Genomic DNA, 20,715 nt, shown 5'->3' on the forward strand with positions numbered 1-20,715 from the left:
CTTTGAATGTAACTACTTCCAGCTGAGCTAGAAAAATAGGGACTTAATGTGGTTCTTAACTCTTTTTCAAGCATTATTGGCTAAGTTCTTCATGGATAATTACATAACCTGGCTATTTTTAGATGTGCATCTTAGTGTACATATGTTCAACCTGAAACTGAGTAATCAGGATTCTCCTAGATCCAATCATCATCTACAGACTACACAAGCAAAACTCAGTTTGCTATCCTGAGTTCTGTCTGTAATAGTGGTGCAGGTTTGGGATAAAAAAATTAATAAGTTATCTGAACACTGATGAAAGCTCTTCTACGCATGAAGGAACAAACCATTCTAAAGTTTCAATATTTCAACTGTTATTAGACTACTTAGACCCTGGAAAACTTTCCTTCTTAATTTCACGTTTTTTAGATTTACACAAGCAGAAAGTCAAACCAGTAAAAAAAAAAAATTTATTTTTAAACACATCTCAAATACACATGATCCAATTTCCTTAACCTTATCGAAGCAAAGAATGCTCTAAGAAATACTTTTAAGCCAAGTTTCAGCCCACAGCAGATTTTTACAGTTAAGTTATAAATCCGTGGAAAACCGTATTTATAAGTGCTGACACCACTTGAACTACAGTGGCATGTACAGTGCCTTAAATGGGATAAAAAGAGGCAAATTAGGTAAAATGTTCCATAGAGGAGTCAGACTTCACTTGTACATTGCGTAGATTAAATTTAATTACAAACTTGAATATATTACAATTTCATAGTTACAGAATGAGCACTGCTACAACTTTGTTTGTACACCCATACACTTTCTGAAGTGCCAGCATTTTCATATCCTAGATGAAATGTTTGGTTTGAAGTGTTTTTAAAGTTTAGTTTCCCTACTCCTCCTCTCTGCCCCTCCCATCCACTGGACTCCCTTTCCCAATCTGCTGGAAAAATACAATGAAGCACAAGATTTACCATATTGCTAACACTGTTGACAAGGTAACAGTAGAATATTCCTGGTTTAAAAACAACCCCCAATCAGAAGCATAGAGAATATTCTGTAACCATAACTAGAAATTGAAACTGTACTCACAAAACAGGATGCATGGGATCTTTAAAAGAAGTGCGGACCAAAACAGTAACAAGACCAGAGACACACTGTGACTACCTTAATTTGAAACAGAGTAAAACGTTACATCCATCTTCAGCAACATAGACATTTTTGTTTTAACTCAAGGGTAAACTTCTGCCAAGTGAAATTTGGAAACTTTGGAGAGATGAACCACATGTTCTTCTCCCCACCCCTCCATACAGTTATCTTGGCAACACTGCTGAAAGTTAAAATAAGGGCACAACATTTAAAAAACAAAACTTTGTCAAAATCAGAGAAACGGTATTGGTTGCTTGTAAGACTCTTTTTTACGAATCTTGCTACATTTCTCATTCCCCTTTCAAAGAATGTTTTGTCATCCTACTTATTTTTCCCTTTTTGGCTTTCAAATCCTGTATCTTTGATTAGATCAGGACCCTCCTCTTCTCTACAGGTCCTTGGCAATTACCAGGCTTTTCTTAGGAAGTAATAGTTGCTTGTCTGGGAGTTTGTTTTCAGCAGACAAGGGGATTGGGTCAGGTTGCATGTCTGCAGTATGGGGGTTTATGCTAAATCTAGTCATTTTAATGTTTTGACCTCTTACTACAGTAGAATTAAGGGAGCTGCAGAGATTGTCAATTTCAATATTCCAGAATTATCACCTTGCTTCCCCACTTCCATTTTAGCAAAAAGTGTTCTAAACTTGACTGTATCCTGAAAAAATGCAATGCTACCATCTTATTAGACTGTGATATGGCTACAAGTGCTGCATATGAATGGGAAAGCTAAAAATTCATAGACTGTATGGCTGCAATTTCAACTCTGATGAGCAGACTGAATTTTTTAGAAAAAAAAAATCACTCAATTGCAGTATAAAAGTAGGTAGAGACACTGATAAGTCAATAGATAAAACATTTCCTGCCATCCTCTTACTAAACGGAAGCAGAAAGATGAGGTGGAAACTAGCCTATAATACAAGTGGCAGTTTCTCCTCACCCGCAGTTAAGGGTAACCTTTGATAAAACATGCATATTGACAACATTATTAATGAAGTACATGTCAATGTATATTCTTTAGCTTTTGTCCTTTATTACATACATGGCAAAGAAGGCAGCATCTCGCGCTCACACACACACACACACACACACAGTGTGTTACATCCACTTCATTCACACCACACATCCACAGTCTCAAAAAGGTGTCTGTGATAAGGAACACATTATAGAGGGTGTGGTCTTTATCTATAGCCCCTGAGCTTTTTTCTTAGAGTTAGGTGAAAAAGGCAATGAACAAGACTTCCCTTGCTCTGTAAGTGCTTTGTGCAACAATGTCTATAGTCATTATTGAAGTCTTTTTTGGAGGAGAAATATAAAGTCTTACTCCCATATTTTCAGTATCTTAGAACAATTTTCCACACCAATAATTCCAGTTATATTTCAGTCATCACACTCAGCTAATATAGCTCTTGCTCCCATGACTGGAGTTAGGATCCATTCTGCAGATCACAAGTGAAATGCTTTTATGTGGTCTCTCCCTCATTTCAAAAGATGTCATCTGGGTGCTACTGTAGGAGCAGAGAAGGTGCCAGAATTCCTTGGTGACTGAGAAGGCATCAGTGGAGAACTAGGTGACACTTTCTTAGGGCTGCACAGGTCCCCATTTTGTAGCTTCCATAGAAGTTCTTCGTTTTCCATTGATAAACGTTTATTTACTTTTGATTCTTTCTCTAGAGACTCCTGTAAAACTGCCTGCTCTGTGGAAAGTTGTCTGAAAAAATAATTGTATGTAAGTGAACATGATTCCATTTGAAAGTTAGAGCATCTTACATAATTTTAAAAGAATTTAAAAAGTTATAACATAAATCCCTGTCCAGATATATTCATTCCTTATCAGGATTTAGTGCATTTGTTCTCGTGGAGAATATTCCCAAGAAGTAACAGCTGGGTTCTACAGGATTGCCCTCCCTGCGTTGTGAGCTGGAGCTATAACTTGAGTTTTGCCCCAACTTGACTCCCATCCACACACAATTCTCTAGCTTGAATTAAGTGGTATTTTAACCTCAAGCTGTTGGGCTTTGAAGGAAGTGGGTGTTGAAGCTGGAGTGCTGTTGAAGCTAGAGCTAGTAATGCAGTGGAGATGCAATAGCTCCAGGAACCACAGCTGATTAACTCCAAATACAATCACACTGCTATTCAAGCCACTGTGCAGCTCGAATGCAGGGCTGGCCTTACCATGAGGCAAACTGAGGCGGGAAAAACAAAAGGACTGGAAAAATCTGGCTAGAAATCTGGCATGCCATGAGAAGGCAGCAAATCACCAGAGAGCATTCCATAAGTGGAAAGAGCTTGAGATGAGACTAAGATTAAAGGCCACCATAGATGATAGGCATCAAGAGAAGATTGCATTAGAGTCTCTTTACTGTGAGAATGCTTGCTATCCAAAACCTAGCACTGTGTGGCACTTCAGATCAGCTGTATGTGCCAAACAATGGAAACGTCCTTAAAATTGTGGCGCTGATGGTGGAGTTTGATGCTGTACTCCAGGAGCATCTAAGAAGAGTCACCAGCCAAGAAATGTACATACACCACTACCTTGGAAAAACTATTCAAAATGAGGTCACACAGTTACTGGCAACAAAAGTCAAACAGAAGATTGTGGCAGATCTGAAGTCAGCAAGATATTACTCTGTTATTCTGGACTGCACACCTGACATCAGCCATATGGAACAAATGACTTTAATGGTGCGTTTTGTAACAGAACCTAGTGAAAATGTCCCTGCAACGGTGACTGTCGAGAGCATTTTCTAGAATTTGTTGACATTGATGATACTACAGGAGCTGGTATGGTAAATGTGCTTCTTAAAAAGCTGGAAGATACGGGAATTGCGACAGCTGGCATGAGAGGTCAGGGCTACGATAATGGTGCAAACATGAGAGGAAAGAACAGAGGAGTGCAGACACGGATCCGAGAGTTAAACCCTCAAGCTTTTTTTGTCCCATGCAGTTCTCATTTATTGATCTTGGTGGTCAGTGATGCAGCTTCAGCTTCTAGTGAGGCTGCTGAATTTTTTAATGTAATTCAAAGCATCTATGTATTTTTCTCTGCATCAGCTCATCGATGGCAAATTTTGAAGCAACATCTGGGAACATCCTCTCTGACACTGAAACCACTGAGTGCCACATGATGGGAAAGTCGAGTGGAGGAGATAAAGCCTATCAAACACCATATTGGGAAGACAGATGATGCCATAGTTGTCATAGTATTATCCTCCATAATGGCAGGAACTGCTCATGAGAGAACAGTGGCAGAGGAAAATGGAATCACCAGAAACATACATAACTTCAAATTTCTGTGTGGCTTAGTGTTGTGGCATGACATACTGTTTGAAATAAATGTAAGCAAGAGACTCCAAGGTGTTGACCTTGATATATCTGGAGCGACAGAACAACTGGACAAAGCAAAGTCATACCTACAGTCTTACCGGTCAGATGAGGGATTTCAAAACATTCTGAAGAGTGCACAGAAGTTGGCAGAGGAACTTCACACTGAAGCTATTTTCCCACCCATTCAAGAATACAAGAGTCACTGAAGAAGACAACATTTTGATTACGAGGCACAGGATAGTCCCATAAGAGACCCCAAACAACAATTCAAAGTTGAATTCTTTAACCAGGTGCTAGATTATGCAATACAGTCAATTGAAGAACGTTTCATGCAGCTCAAGGAACACAGCAGTATATTGGGATGTATGATATTCCAAAACTCCTCACTATACCTGAAGACCTACACCAGCAATGCAGGGCACTAGAGAGAGTGTTGACACATGATGACACGTGCGATATTGATGCGAGTGATTTAGGTGATGAGCTGAAAGCCCTTTCAAGATACATTTCAGCAGGATCAACTCCAAAGGCTATTCTGGAATTTATGTGCACAAATAAGATGACCACGCTCTTTCCAAATGCTTTTGTTGCTCCACGCATACTTCTAACACTTCCTGTAACAGTTGCCAGTGGAGAACGCAGCTTCTCCAAGCTGAAGTTAATAAAAACACATCTACGCTCCACAATGACACAGGAGAGGCTGGTCGGCCTTGCAACCATCTCAATAGAGCATGAACTGGGCCAGACTGTGGACCTTCAGGAAACGGTTTAAATCTTTGCGACCAAGAATGCACGGAAAGCACCACTTTGGCATTTTTATCTGTTTGAATAATCAATGTTTACTATGCAGACAAGAAAAGTTAACTTTCAAACTCCTGAACAGCAAATGTAACTATTACTTAAAATTTCTGAACAAGGCATTTTAAGTTGTTAGTTCTTCTTTATTGGGGTAGGTAGCAGAACAGTACCATGAGAGGAGAAGAACAGGAAGAAGGCAGAATTGAGACCTTTCAAAGTTTTGGCGCAAGCAAGGGAGTATGGGGGCATTATTTGAGCTCCCCACCTCAGGTGCCAAACTGTTGTGGGCCGGCCCTGCTCAAATGTTTCACAGTGTGATCACTCACTTGAGCTAGGCTAGCTCTAGTGAAGTAGCTCAAATGTACTAACTTGAGCTAACCGTTGCAGTGAAGACAAGGCCTAAGCTGGCAGCTTGTGCAGAAGACAGAACAATGTCAGATGTAACAGGCATGTGCCCTGGTCAGGAAAAAAAAATCCTGAATAAAGCAGCCACGTATTCTTGCCTGCATTACTGCATGAGCCAGTCATTCTACAAAATTCTGGGTAGTTTAAGATCCTTTTAAAATTCAACTCTTATTAATGAAGGCAGCTGAAGAGTGTTTTCACATCTTCCCTGTTAGGAGTCATGTCATAGCTCTGTCTCCTTGCAGTGCAAGACCTGCAGAATTTGTCTGAACTTCCTATTTTCCTTTACTGTATGCTTGACAGTGGTTTGCCCATTCATTTCTTGCAACATATGCAGAATTAGGAGACCAGATTAACAAAGTCAGACCCCATCTGTGGATTGGATGTGGTCTGTATATCTAGAACCAGGTGGCTTAGCACACACTGCCCCTCTGAGTAAACAAACTGTTTAAAACTACTCTTAACTATTTATTTTCAACATTTTAATATATAAACCCCCAAGCAGTTTTTATAAAATCAGCAGCACTTCACTCCAGGAAAAAAGAGAATCTAGCAACAAATTGTAAGAGATGGTGCTCCTAAGTAGCCTTTACTTCCCTGGTAACTATGTTAATGAGCATTCAAGACAGTAACGTGGGCTGTAATTTCCAGGGGAACAGAGCTAGCTGATGTTAAGAACAGTCATGATTTTGTACATTGCCACCAGTTGTTTCAAGGAGCCTCCACCCCCACACAATACCCATTCCTACTTAGGCGGGATTTCGGATTTGCACACAGAGAGGATGGAAAAATGAGTACCATGCTTCCATATTCCAGGCATGATATCTTAAAGTGGTAAGGGCTTTTTAAAAATCTACAAGATGCTGATTATTCATTTACAGAATAAAATTTATGCTTTCACAAGTTAATAAAAATGCCTGCATTTCATGGATTGTTTACCTTGAAAGTTGCATGTGTTTGTCCATCCGAGCTTTTAGTTCTTCATTTTCCTGCTGAAACTTCTTCATTTTATCCATTAAGACTGTGTTCTTTTCCACCTTTAACAAATGAAAACATTGTTGGGGTTTGTATGTGGGTGTTCATTTTTTAAAAAAAATACAGAATTAATTGCATTGGCAAGTATCCATTCTATGCATTACTTACCTGAAATTGAGTTTATTTTACCAAGTACAAGTTAGATTATTTTAAGATACATAGAATGATCTTGAAGAAATGTAAAAGTGACGTGAAAATGATTTATTGCTCATCTTTAGTAGGCAAGTTTACTTTTTGCTTCTTTTAGAGTTAGCATTTTGCCACTTTTGCTTGATTAGCTGCCCACTAAAAGCTGAATCTGCTACTTGAATTTCTGGGCTGGTGGCAGCAGTTCTCTTCACATATAGCATAACACATGGCTGAGACACTAGATCACCATGCAATATATAGTCTAAGAATAACTTGATGAAAGGTGACAATTCAAAAATATCTTCTCCATGTATAACCAGCGCTCCCTCAACCTTCACTACCACCCACAAAATCTATTCTGTATTTGCAGAAGTGATCTGATCCCCATTTTAAAAAGCCACTCTCCTGCATTTCCCAATTAGTATCACAGGGAAAAAAAGCTGCTTTTAAAAACCAAACAATTTTCAAATGAGTTAACATTCAGTGGGTTTCCAAGTCAACATCTTTAGTCAGAAGAGACCCTGTGGGCACCAAACCTTTAGAGCCCATGATTACTCTGAAGAGTCTAGGATTTTATAACTACTTGTAAATCATCACTGGTATATGGCAATAGTTGGCTCCCAGACAAAATGTAATCGCTGACTGAGACCTTGGTCCCTGTTATTTAAGCCTCTCTTCTCTGCATTAAATGACAAGATTTCCATGAAGATGATGGCTGAAGTGTTCCGGTAGTGCTCAAATGCACCAACCAGGATCAAGGCCTCCATCATGCTAGATGCTGTTCAAACATTATAGGAATTCCTGCCCCCACTGTAATACAACAAAAATAGGAGGTGGTTCCAAGAAGTGGTAATTTAAACAGGCCGTAGTATTCAATACATCGGATCGACATAGACTTTATATGGAAAGTAAATACGTAATTTACTCACTGTCAACATATTCAGATGACTATTTTTCTGTACCATTAAGTGGGTTACTTCCTTTTTTGTTTCAATAAACTCAGTTATGTGACCGTTAACATTTTTTGCCTAAGGGGCATTGTGACACAATGCAAGCCAGGACTACGTAAGCTTCCCCACAAGGTTCTGCCATGCAATCAGAATCTCATATATAGCAGATTTGTAGTTCTGATGGGCAAATGCTATGAAATTTAACCTGATATTTGTCAAGAGTGGGGATTGTATATTGTGGACAGTAACTAACTAGTACAGATTATTTTTAACAACCCAAAACAAAATTGAACAGAAGTCTACAGGTTAAAAAGTTAATTATGCCACCTGGGGATTTCCCACTTGAGTCAAAAGAGAATACCAAATAGCTAGCATTTTACAGAGAGCCCCTGGAAAGTTATCATTTACAGGATTTACAAGTTAAATTGCATGGAAAGAAGAAATGTGGTTCAGAAAATTGGCTGACATTTGATTTGTTCCCCTCTGTTCCACTGTTTGTTTCTCTTATTGTATCATTCAGGAAACCTCTCTCCCCAGATTGCAGGCCAGCACAGGTAAAATTGTACCTGTGACATTAACATGTACCTTGTGCTCCTTTGCAAATTTTTGTTTGCTTTTCATGTATACTATATTAGCTTAATGTTTAAGCTTGATCAGCATGAATTCACTCAAAATCTGATAACTTAGAGAACAGTCCCCACAGAAGCTCACCAGTTTTTCTGTCTTCATCAGCTTTATATCTTGCTGACGTAGTTTCTCATTCTTGATCTCCACCACTGCTTTCAAACTTTCCAGTTCCTGTTCCAGATACATGATCTGAGGGTTTTTCTGAAAGGATTTCCAGAAAAGTTTGCTTATTTCTCAGAACTTCAAACAATCTAAATAGCATTTAAAAATATATATAGTAAACACTTGTAAATTAGGTGTTTAATAAATTTATGAAATCAAGTGGGACATGGTTTTGAGTCAGAAGGAAAAACTAAGATTTTTTCCCCCCACTCCTGAATATTTATTCTCCCCTCCCTTAATTTCATTTGTCCCTCAGTACAAAGATCTAAAGATCCCCTTTGAAAATGTAATTTAAGAAACCTCTATAAAAAGGTTAACATGTAGAACCCTGTTCAAAAGAAATAGGATGACTGGGCAAACATATAAACATTTGCTTTTGTATAAATGATAAAAACCCTTGTGGATCAAATTGATACATTATTGTTGGCATAGTAAAACTTATTCATTTTACAGTAGTCCCGAGGCTGCCTAATAGTTAAGGCTGCTAAGAATTCCAGAAACCTCCTATTTCCTCATAGTCATAACTAAGCCCAAGAGAAGGTTAATTAAAATATATATATTTATATGTACACATGCATGCACACAGAGTCACTCAGATATTTTGTTTGTACCCTCCTTGGAGAACTCAAACAACCTTTCTTGCACATGAGTAACTCAAAAGCTGAACTTCAAATCTTTGAATTTTACATGTAGTTAATCTTCACAGTTTCCAGTTTGAAAGTAGCACTTTATAATTCCGCTATGCAGCTTTCATACTACTTTTGGCTACATAACATACAGTTGCATAGTATTAATCTATGCTAACATTGTCTTTGCCCCACGGTATGACTTGTATCTGCTATAGCAGGCTTAATATTTACTGGTTAGTAAGTGATGTGCATCTGTAAGGGGTTATTTTTAGGGCTGTCAAGTGATTAAAAAACTTAATCGCACTGTTAATAATAAAATACCATTTATTTAAATATTTTTGGATGTTTTCTACATTTTCAAATATATTATTTCTATTACAACACAATACAAAGTGTACAGTGCTCACTTTATATTTATTTTTGATTACAAGTATTTGCACTGTAAAAAACAAAATAAATGTATTAAGTGAATGGAAAAATACTAAGTACTGTAGTGCAATCTCTATCATGAAAGGTGAACTTACAAATGTAGAATTAAGTACTAAAAAACTGCATTCAAAAATAAAACAATTAAAATTTTAGCGCCTGCAAGTCCATTCAGTACTACTTCTTGTTCAGCCAATCGCTCAGACAAACAAGCTTGTTTACATTTGCAGGAGATAATGCTGTCCGCTTCTTGTTTAGAATGTCACCTGAAAGTGAGAACAGGCATTTTCAAGGCTCTGTTATAGCAGGCGTTGCAAGATATTTGTGTGTCAGATGCACCAAAGATTCATATGTCCCTTCATGCTTCAACCACCATTCCAGAGGACATGCATCCATGCTGATGATGGGTTCTGCTTGATAACAATCCAAAACAGTGAGGACAGACATGTTCATTTTCATTATTTGAGTCAGATGCCACCAGCAGAAGTCTGATCTCTTTTTTGGTGGTTCAGGTTCTGTATTTTCTGTATCAGAGTGTTGCTCTTAAGACTTCTGAAAGCATGCTCCACACCTCATCCCTCTCAGATTTTGGAAGGCACTTCAGATTCTTAAACCTTGGGTCCAGTCCTGTAGCTATCTTTAGAAATCTCACATTGGTACCTTCTTTGTGTTTTGTCAAATCTGCAGTGAAAGTGTTCTTAAAATGAACATGTGCTGGGTCATCATCCGAGACTGCTATAACATGAAATATATGGCAGAATGCGGGTAAAACAGAGATGGGGACTGTCAGGGTCCCCCCCACTCTGAACTCTGGGTTACCTGCATGAAAGACCCCTTAAGCTTATATTCTATCAGCTTAGGTTAAAACTTCCCCAGGGCACAAATTCCTTTCCTTGTGCTTGAATGGTATTGCTGCCATCACCAAGTGATTTACACAAAAATTTGGGGAAGGGCTACTTGGAATCCCTATCCCACACAAAATATCCCCCCAAACCCTTTCACCCTCTTTCCTAGGGAGGCTTGAGAAAAATATACCAGCCAATTGCCTTAGCAATGTGAGTACAGACCAGACCCTTTGTCTTCAGGGCACTGAAAATCAATCAGGTTCTTAAAAGAAGAACTTTATTTATAAAGAAAAAAAAATAAAAATCACACCTGTAAAATCAGGATGGAAGGTAACTTTACAGGGTAATAAAAAGATTTAAAGCACAGAGGATTCCCCTCTGGACTCAGCTTCACAGTTACAAAAATAGGAATAAAACTACCTCGTAGCATAGGAAAATTCACAAGTTAAAACAAAAGATAACCTAATGCATGTCCTTGCCCTACTTACAATTTCTGTGGTTTTAGATGGATTATTCGAGGTATATTTTCAGGAGATATTGTACCTGGTTGGCTTCTCCATCCGTCGGGAGAGGGAACAACAAAAGAATAGCAACAAATCCTCCCTCCCTCCCTCCCCCCCCATTAGAAAATATCTTCTTTCCCCATTGGTCCTTCAGGTCAGGTGTCAACTATGTTATTTGAACTGCTTCACCCCTTACAGGTAAAGTAATCCAATACAGCTGCCAAGAAGGGATTTTATGCTACTACATACATAAAGGTTGCTACCCTTCCCCCTATATTTATAACAGGGACATACAATTCTCCCCCAAGGAGTTCAGTCACAAATTTAATTAATGCATTCCTTTTTTAACGAGCGTCATCAGCATGGAAGCATGTCCTCTGGAATGGTGGCCGAAACATAAAGGGGCATACAAATATTTAGCATATCTGGCATGTAAATACCTTGCAAAGCTGGCTACAAAAGTGCCATGCAAATGCCTGTTCTCACTTTTTGGTAACATTTTAAGTAAGAAGGCAGCATTATCTTGTGTAAATGTAAACAAACTTGTTTCTCTTAGCGATTGGCTGAACAAGAAGTAGGACAGTGGACTTGTAGGCTCTGAAGTTTTAAATTGTTTTGTTTTTGAGAGCAGTTATGTAACAAAAAAAAATCTACATTTGTAAATTGCACTTTCACAACAAAGATTGCACTACAGTACTTGTATGAGGTGAATTGAAATATACACTGATTTCAATTACAACACAGAAATACAATATATATGAAAATGTAGAAAAACATCCAAAATATTTAACTAATTTCAATTGGTATTCTATTGTTTAACAGTGCGGTTAAAATTGATTAATTTTTTTTTACCTAATCACTTTAGTTAACTGAGATTAATCCACAGCCCTAGTTATTTTGTAAAGTTAACCTCTACCGGACCTCTTTTTCCATGATAAAAGTGTTTCTGCTTTGCAACTGAAGTCACAGGCAATAAGAAGAAAAAGACCTATTAAATCCAAGTCAGTATGTAGGTAAAAACTGGAACAAGAAGAGAAAGAAGCCAACACCATTGAAATGATACATCTATTTCTTTAAAGATAAAATTAATTCTGCTACTGGAATGGAAGTTGTTTGTGTGTATTTGGCACAAACAATGGTGTATTGAATTGAGTTGTATCTCCATTATCACGTCAAAGAGAAAAGGACTCTCCTCTCTCTCCCTCCTACCCCCAGATGACATGCACCTTTGTGGGATACAGCCCATACAGACAGGCAGGTTGAAACTTGAGGTGACAGCCTTATAGACTAAAAATGGAGGGCTTTGGTAAATTCAAGGTCTTCAGGTGACAACCAGTACATATTGCAATTAAGGTGAGAGCCTAACTAGCCATCATATGTTTGAGTGACTGGTGCAGCTGTGTTTAATGTCTGCTTAATTTGTGGTTCTTTCTATTTGGACCCATGGACAAAAAGTAAGCAAGAGAATTTGGACTCTGATCTCAGAGATGACCAAGTAAGGAATGAAATAATGTGTACTCAAAGGACAAAAGGCATAGTGATCCCTTCCCTAAATACTGCTGCGAGATAGGGAGACAAATGACAAAAAAGGTGTCAGTAAGTTTTACTGTTTTTGGTTTTTTTTTTTGAAGGGAGAACCAGAAGTCTGGGTATAAAACTTAAGTTATTAAACCACATGTGTCAAACAAGTTTTCTCCTCCTCTCCCCCTCCAAAAGCAGATTTATAAAGTTAAATGAAAATAATAGTTACAAATATGCCACAGAAGAAAACTGCTTTGGCCAATTAATCCTTCCCACTATAAAATATAGAGCGGGGAAGTCTCAAGCCCATGGTTCACCTCATGAATTACTGCCACTCTCCCCTATTCAGGGTACACTGCTCTACAGCCAAAATGCTTCTGAAATAAATGTAGTCAAACTTTACTAATTCTGGGTCACTGAGAATGAAAATGATGCTTAAAATTGTTGATTGGCTCTAGTTTTCAAGATATGCTATTGGGTCAGTATATACGACCCTCGACTTGGGAATGGCAGAGGATAAGTGAGTTATAAAGGGAAGGGATCTCAATTTAAACCAGAAATGACTAAAATACATCTTTGACTGGATCTATGAATAAATCTATGACTGGGTTTGGACAGTACTTGCTTTTTAGGCCAAACAATGAATGATGCAATCTGAAGCTGGTATTGCATCATACATGATATGAATTGCATCATGTTATTCCTAGAAGTCATGGATGATGCAATCATAACAAAGCTTACATCACTCTGCTGAACAAATTGCCCTATATCAGCTCTAGAAAGCATACAGTGTCGTGCTCTCTTATTTGTCAGTGTTTGATTTTGCAAAGGGACACATTTCTGTTTCGCCAAAGTGAGCAGAGATGCCTCGTGCTTGTGTGAAAAGTGCAGATAACTTCTGCTATGTTTGTGGTGAAGTGATTTTTGCATCACAAAAGCGCAGTATAACCACTATGGTTAAGAAAGCCTATCCCCTTTATTTTGGCTGCAAAATTGGAGATCAGGAGAAGAGGTGGGCCGCACACATATGCTGCAACACTTGTGCAACAAATCTTTGCCAGTGGTTGGACAGGAAAAGGAAATCTATGCCTTTTGCAGTGCCAATGATTTGGAGAGAGCCAACAGATCAGACCAGCAATTGTTACTTCTGCATGGTGCCTCCAGTTGGGAAAGGTGTGTCAAAAAAGAAAAAGTGGACTGTGCATTATCCAAACATTCCATCAGCTATACGCCCAGTACCCCACGGAGAAGGACTGCCGGTTCCTGATGCACCCGAATCATTCTCACTTGAGTCAGACGAGGAAGAGGATGAAACTTCTGGTCCTGAACCATCAATGTCCCAGGACCCACATTTTCTCCCATCCTCCTCCTCTGAACTACACCGCATAACACGAGGTGAACTGAATGACCTTGTCAGGGATTTGGAACTACCCAAGAGTAAAGCAGAGCTGTTGGGCTCCAGACTACAGCAGTGGAATCTCCTGGCAGGTGATGTTAGCGTTTCCATGTTCCGTGACCATCAAAAGGATCTTGTTCCATTCTTCTTCATGGAAAGTGATCTTGTAGCCTGCAACAACATCGATGGTGTGATGGCAGCCCTCAACATCATTCACGATCCAGATGAGTGGAGACTGTTCATTGATTCATCGAAGATGAGTCTTAAAGCTGTTTTACTGCATAATGGCAATGTTTTGCCATCAATTCCAGTTGGTCATGCAGTCCATATGAAGGAAACCTATGACAACATGAAACAACTTTTGAGGTGCATAAACAATGACCAACATCAGTGGCAGCTTTGTAGCGATTTGAAGGTTGTTGCTCTCTTGCTTGGTCTGCAGACTGGATACACAAAGTACTGCTGTTTTCTCTGCGAATGGGATAGTCGTGCAAGAGATTCCCACTACATCAAAGAAGATTGGCCACTCCGACAGTCATTGGAGCCTGGGAGGAAAAAAGTGTTCAGCATCCACCACTTGTTGAATCAAGGAAGATTTTGTTACCACCCTTACACATCAAGCTGGGTCTGATGATCTTTGTCAAGGCCATTGACAAAACACCAGCAGCTTTCAAGCACCTCTGTGGAAAATTTCCAAAGTTAAGTGAAGCTAAGATAAAGGAAGGTGTCTTTGTTGGTCCTCAGATTTGTGAACTTCTTCGAGATGATGCATTTGACCATGCACTGCGTGGCAAGGAAAAGACGGCATGGAAAGCCTTCCAGTTAGTGGTAATAAATTTTCTCGGAAACAACAAGGCAGACAACTACAGGTTGTTGGTGGAAAACCTCCTCAAGGCATACAGAAGCCTTGATTGCAACATGTCAGTAAAGATACATTTTTTGCCCTCTCAACTAGATTTTTTTCCACCGAACTGCGGAGCAGTGAGCAACGTGCACGGCAAGTGATTTCACTAGGACATTGCGACAATGGAGAAATGCTATCAGGGCAAATGGAGCCCATCAATGCTTGCAGACTATTGCTGGACAGTGACAAGAGATGCTCCATTTAATGAATACAAGCGACAAGCCAAGAAGTGCCGAGTAGACACTGAATAGGACTAAACTATGTAAATAATAGTTTTTTGCCTTTTGTTTCATAATAAATTTTATTTATACAACCCTTTTGTTGATTTTTAAAGTGTTACATAAACAGGACAGGTGAAATATTATCATGTAAAGCAACCATAAACACATGAAAAGACCTAGGTTTACAATTTATGATTAAAACTCTACTAGCTACACAATATACATAGCCATAAAATGTAAAAACTTAAATATCTTAGAAACAGTAGCCAATCAGTTGTTTTAATTGTCATATTTGAATTCAGCACATCAAAATACATAATAAATAGCACATTTTATCTCTGAAGCAGACGACTTCTCAAAAATTGTAGACCAATGCTATCAGGCTGGGAGAAGCATTTCCAGCTGCATAAAAGACATTGAGCCTACTGCCCCTTCAAACTACTCTGTTCCTGAACATTTGTGGAAAAATATGGTCCCAAACCCAGAGTCCATCCATGCTGCCCTCTGGTCTGCATTACATCTCTCCCTCCCCAGCCACACAGCCCAGGAAATGTGCCGCGATTGGTTCCTCCCACTGCACTGGTAGGAGGCAGAGCAAGAGAGAGGGAAGGAAGGAAATAAATGCTGCTGTGAGTGACACTGATTTCCACTAGATAAAACCAACAGTATTTCTGCACTTCGCAAGAGAAAAATTCATAGAAAATCCTCCTCCCACTTACTGACACTGCAGGCCTCCAAAACCTTCCACAACACTGTTTGTCTCTATGATTTATGGGTCTTGCTAGGAGGTATGTTGCTTGGGCTTCACTCTCCTCAAACTGTCTTCTCTCACCATCCTTTTCTAGTCCTGTCATCTCCTGAACAGTGTGTAAAGGGAGGGCAGCATCTGGCCCTTTAATCTTATTTTCTAGCTTTCATGTTCAAAGTAAATCTTAACCAGGACAGACAAAACTTTGCAGAAAGACAAACACTGAAGATAGGAGACCATCCATCGACTAGAAGCCTCTACTCCGTGTCCATAAGTGAACTAATGGATGCACGTACACCAGTAGCTGCCGGAACACAGCATATTCGTAGGCATACAATTGTGTAAAACCTTCAGAAGCAGGCCTGTTACAAATAGCAAGAAGCAGACAAGTTGATAGTTTGCTACGGCTAAAGTGGCAACCAGGGGAACCATCCCCACAGAAAAGAAGTGTCTGATGTCTACCACCATTAGCGTAGCCTGAAAAACCTGGAGTCTGAATTGGTCTTCTAAGAAGAAATGACCATAGGCCAAGTTGAAAATATTGATAAACATGCCTCTCCCACTACAGGAAAAATCTCATTCAGCGCACACTTCTTATAGCAGAAACATCACAGATTATGACACCAGCGACAGGAGAAAGGACAGAGGAAAGATGCTGATGTATCATGGTTGTGTATTTCATCACAGACACTATCATTAAGCAATGCTTAAATACTTCTCAAAGAATGAGCTCTTAAAGGTTGGACCTTAAGCTGGAAGATGTACACAGTGGTCCTACTTATACAAATCAGTTCATAATTCTCACAGTTAACTTTGCAGGAACTAGAACACGTAGTGCTACCTGTGTACAAATTGTTATTCAACAATTGTGTATCTTTGAATGTGTTACATTTTGATTACAATCCATTTACCCATCTAATTCCAAGGATTTCTACTCAACATATGTACCTTTGCTACTAACTGAAGACTTGATAGTGACTCTACCTGTAAGCAACCCTTAGGAATACTCCCTCCCAAAAAAATTTATAGAAATCCCATATATTTTCATTAACTTTTGCAAACTAAACAAATTTAGTATGTCTGAAGATCCATCCAGAGGGATAGAACCATGTAACAAACAGCAACATAAATTCCATGAAAGTGTATGAATTCAGTTACTAATTACAAGGAAAAATAGACTTGATCATGCTGTGCATTTGAGAATTAAAAAAATTAAGCTCAATACTTACAAGATTTGCTTTTTCTTTGGCTATTTGTTTTTGCTCTTCCAACTTTTCATTTAAAGAATCATTTTCCCTTTTTAATTCATCAATTTTTTTCTGAAACAAAAACACAGTGTAGGAGTGAGTCCAGAAATTGGGTACGTCTCTCTCCAAAAACATCTCTGTCCCCCGGTTTTGAAATTGTTGTAAAGTCTTGTGAATCACACCCCTAACAAACCTCTAATGATTCCTGTTTCTCTTTAAATGAATTTTCAAATGAATTCCTTTCCAATTCATGGGCATTCTTGAGCTCTGAAATAAATACCAGATTTGCAGATTGTTACAACATTGCATAACAAGTGAACCATATTTTAGAGAATTCATAGTTAAAAGGTGATATATGCACTCATGGTCAATAGCAAGAATGTTGAATAGAGCTAGTAATATTCATCATCATTATGCTGGCTTGAAAACAGATGACATGTCCAAATGATTTGCCTTCTAGGCATTTATAGACCGGTCCTCCACACGTCTGTTACACTATGCATAAGTTTGCTCACTAAAATATCAGCTTTGAAAGTACTTCGCTATATGCAATGAAAATCTATTGGAATTGCATACACTGAGGACATTGTTGGCACTCAACTAAATATGCATGTCTGACAAACAAAAGAAGCAAAAGTTGTAATTGAAATATTTGTCTGTGAGGAACTCCTAAAGGAAGAGGCTCATTATCTTTGCACCATTTTATACGTCTGAAATATTGTAGATTCTTTTGGCTTGTTCCTGCTCCCTTTGTAGTCAATGGGAGTTTTATCACCGATTCCAATGTATGTAAAATTAAGCCATTATAAAAATGGATTATTAAGGGATGAAACACACTTATTGTCTATTAAGGACTAAGTTAAAGCTCAAAACTACTTGGTATTGCAGGTGATCTTAAAGAATTTCCAAATACTGACCAGACATTTATTTCCCCCTCAGAAAAACTGAATTCCAGACATAGTTTCTGAGCTACTAGGGAGAATAATGCTCGGCCAAAGAGAGGCCTCTCTGGGTCAGAATGGGAATAACGGTCTTCACTTTATCTGGATTTTAAAGAAAACCAATTTTATGGGGCTCCTTAGCACTTAGCAACAAAAACTATAGAACGATTAAATTACTGAACCTGAGATTTTGAAAGCAGCCTAGAAAATTTAGACACCACTTTCATTAAAGAATTGGAAAATGTCTGTCAATCTTTTAGACTGCTTTCAAATCTCACCCTAATTTTTAACTCAATGAGATTTATTTTACATATAGGAATAACTAAGATTATGGAGTCCCAAAATGAGAACTTCAGCTGATTAACAGTTTCAGAGGTTGTTTATTATCAGGAACAGTGGATATTGAATGGATATGTTTGCTCTCAAAACAATAAAAATTATTTGACATTTCTTACATACAGCACCTGTTAGAGAATTATTTGGTAGCATATGTTCCACTTCATGAAGGAACACAAAGCACTTGCCTGAAAGAGAGGATTCATATTCCTTTTTCAGCTCATCTATTTTTTCTGCATGGCTGGTTTCGAGTTCTAACTTGAAGTTTTCATGCGTAATATTTAAGTTGTCCACCTGCAATATGATAGTAAGTTTTTTGTTTTGTTTTTTAAATCTCTCATATAAAGCCATGTAATCCTTAATTAGAAAAAAAAAAGTCACCTAATACATCCCCCCTCCCCTCTTTCACCAAGTAAATAAAAACATGTCCTCTTAAGGGAACCTTCTTTAAACAAAGCCTAACTAAATCAACCTTGGAAGGTGCCATGAATGTGAAACAAACTGTCAGACCAAACAGGGCAACGAAGTTCCGAAGCCAACAGGTCCCTCACTTAGAATATCCCCAACTTCAGTTGCCAAATCAAATCAAATCAAGTGACTGAACTAGAATGTCCCAGCTATTCTCAACTGTTGCAATAGCATATAAAATAGTGTATGTAGCACTAAGGGTATGTCTACAGAGCAAAAAAGTGTGTTCTTAACTTGGATTAAAATAGCACAGAGGGCACAACTTTTTACTCAGGTTAGCAGCTCAAGTTAAACCTATAATAGAGGCTGGGGGTGAATTTGAGCTGCTAACTTGAGTTAAAAGCACAGATAAATAGTCTAAGATAGCAGGAACTAAACCATGTGCAGTGCTTTGTAGGTAAGAAAGACCTGACGTTTGATCAAAGCAGTAAGGTGTTTAACAGGCTTAGATACTTTTGCCAGTTTGAAAGTAGAGGTAGTTCAGATGACACTAGATCAGTTTTGCTATATCTCAAAGCTTTAATCTTTAAATGACCATTAAGGCTACAAAAGCCAATATTGAATTTAGCACATTTCTAGTTATCCTATGTATTTTAAGTACTTCGTTAATATTTAAGCATTAGAAAACATTTTAGAGACACATTTTGTTAACAAGATCAAGTTGAGTTTAATCTTAGATGAAGGTAAATCATTTAAGTGGTAACATTAATAGAATAAAAACATGATTGTTTTGAAACTTGTTTACTATAGAAAGGAATGAATTATTGGTTAAGCACATTTGCTGCTTCTGTTAAATTGTACAAGATGAAACTTGATGTAGCTGAGTTACTAATATCTCAAAGGAAGCTTCAAAAGCCCCAGAGAACTCTTCTAATTCAGATACCACAGACCTGCTCTTGGAGTTGTGCTTTATATTTTTCAGCTTCTTCAATACAGATACTCTGTAGTTTCTCACACTCTCCAGTGTAAAATTGTTTAAGTCTTTCCTCCAGCTCTGTCAGATCATTTTGGTGTTGCTGATTTAGCTTCTGCACGAACCCTTCATAAGCAGCTTGTAATTCATTCCTGTCTCTCTCCAATTTCTCACAGGCTGCAGAAGTGGTTACTGAAGATTTAAAAATGAAGAGTCAGTAATTTGACTTGTTAAATCCAATCATAATTTCACAGAGCTTGTCTAGGTTATAGGTACTAAAGATAGCTGTGGAAATTCCACAGAGCAGGATTATGATACAAAATATAATTTACTTGTAAAATGAGTGCCACCTCTAAGGCTCCCTAAAGAGGCAATCTGCTGTCTGTAAGAGTTCTTGGAAAGTATTACAGTGACAATTCAGTGCCTCCCAGGCTGAGGGTTAAGTTTAGAGTTAGATGTCAGTGTAGACATAGCCTACGTTGGTAAAACTTATGTTGCTTGGGGGGGGGGAGGGGGTAGAATGCACACCCCTGAGCAACGTAAATTACGCTGATGTAAGCGCTCGTGTGCACAGTAGTATGTCAGCGGGAGAGCTTCTGCCGACACAGCTTATGCTGCTCAGGGGGTTGGTTTTTTATGCCAACGGGAGAGCTCTCTCCCATTGGTGTAGAGCGTCTTCACCACACACGCTGCAGCAGTGTAGCTGTATCGGTACAGCTACGCTGTTGCAGCTCTGTAAGTATAGATGGGGCCTTAAAATCAGAAAGAAAAGGGGAAAGCACTTTATTTACTGCTAAAGATGACAGTGGTTCACAACAGAAAATTTATCAATGACATGTTTCTCACTACAGAGACTGGAGTGCTCTAATGAAGATTTTAATTGGATTTACCACTTCACTTAATTGGATTTTATTTCACTACTGGATTCCTCAAAGTAGTATGTCAGTTCAAACTTAGCTATTTATGCTTTCAATGTATAAACTGAAGTGTTAAAGTCCTATGTCCCGAAAGATGAATACCTATTTAACACGTTAATTACACGGAGATAGACAAGAGA

The 20,715-nt window shown here is 38.5% G+C and overlaps 1 protein-coding gene across 8 annotated transcripts in view; it reads right to left on the reverse strand.

The window, feature by feature from the left end:
• Nucleotides 1–435: 435 nt before the first annotated feature.
• Nucleotides 436–20,715, reverse strand: part of MTUS1 (microtubule associated scaffold protein 1) — a 213,705-nt gene continuing 193,425 nt past the window's right edge. For all 8 annotated transcript variants that reach the window (XM_054029299.1, XM_054029300.1, XM_054029296.1 and 5 more), the window contains 7 exons: nt 19,636–19,850; nt 18,466–18,571; nt 17,194–17,267; nt 16,983–17,072; nt 8,483–8,599; nt 6,597–6,694; nt 436–2,838 (listed from right to left, as the gene is read on the reverse strand). In XM_054029299.1, the coding sequence (XP_053885274.1) occupies nt 2,622–2,838; nt 6,597–6,694; nt 8,483–8,599; nt 16,983–17,072; nt 17,194–17,267; nt 18,466–18,571; nt 19,636–19,850 (917 nt within the window). In that variant the 3' untranslated portion in view covers nt 436–2,621. The remainder of the gene's footprint in view (nt 2,839–6,596; nt 6,695–8,482; nt 8,600–16,982; nt 17,073–17,193; nt 17,268–18,465; nt 18,572–19,635; nt 19,851–20,715) is intronic.

This window comes from Malaclemys terrapin, chromosome 5 (assembly GCF_027887155.1).
Source record: "Malaclemys terrapin pileata isolate rMalTer1 chromosome 5, rMalTer1.hap1, whole genome shotgun sequence".
Taxonomy (NCBI): domain Eukaryota; kingdom Metazoa; phylum Chordata; order Testudines; family Emydidae; genus Malaclemys; species Malaclemys terrapin.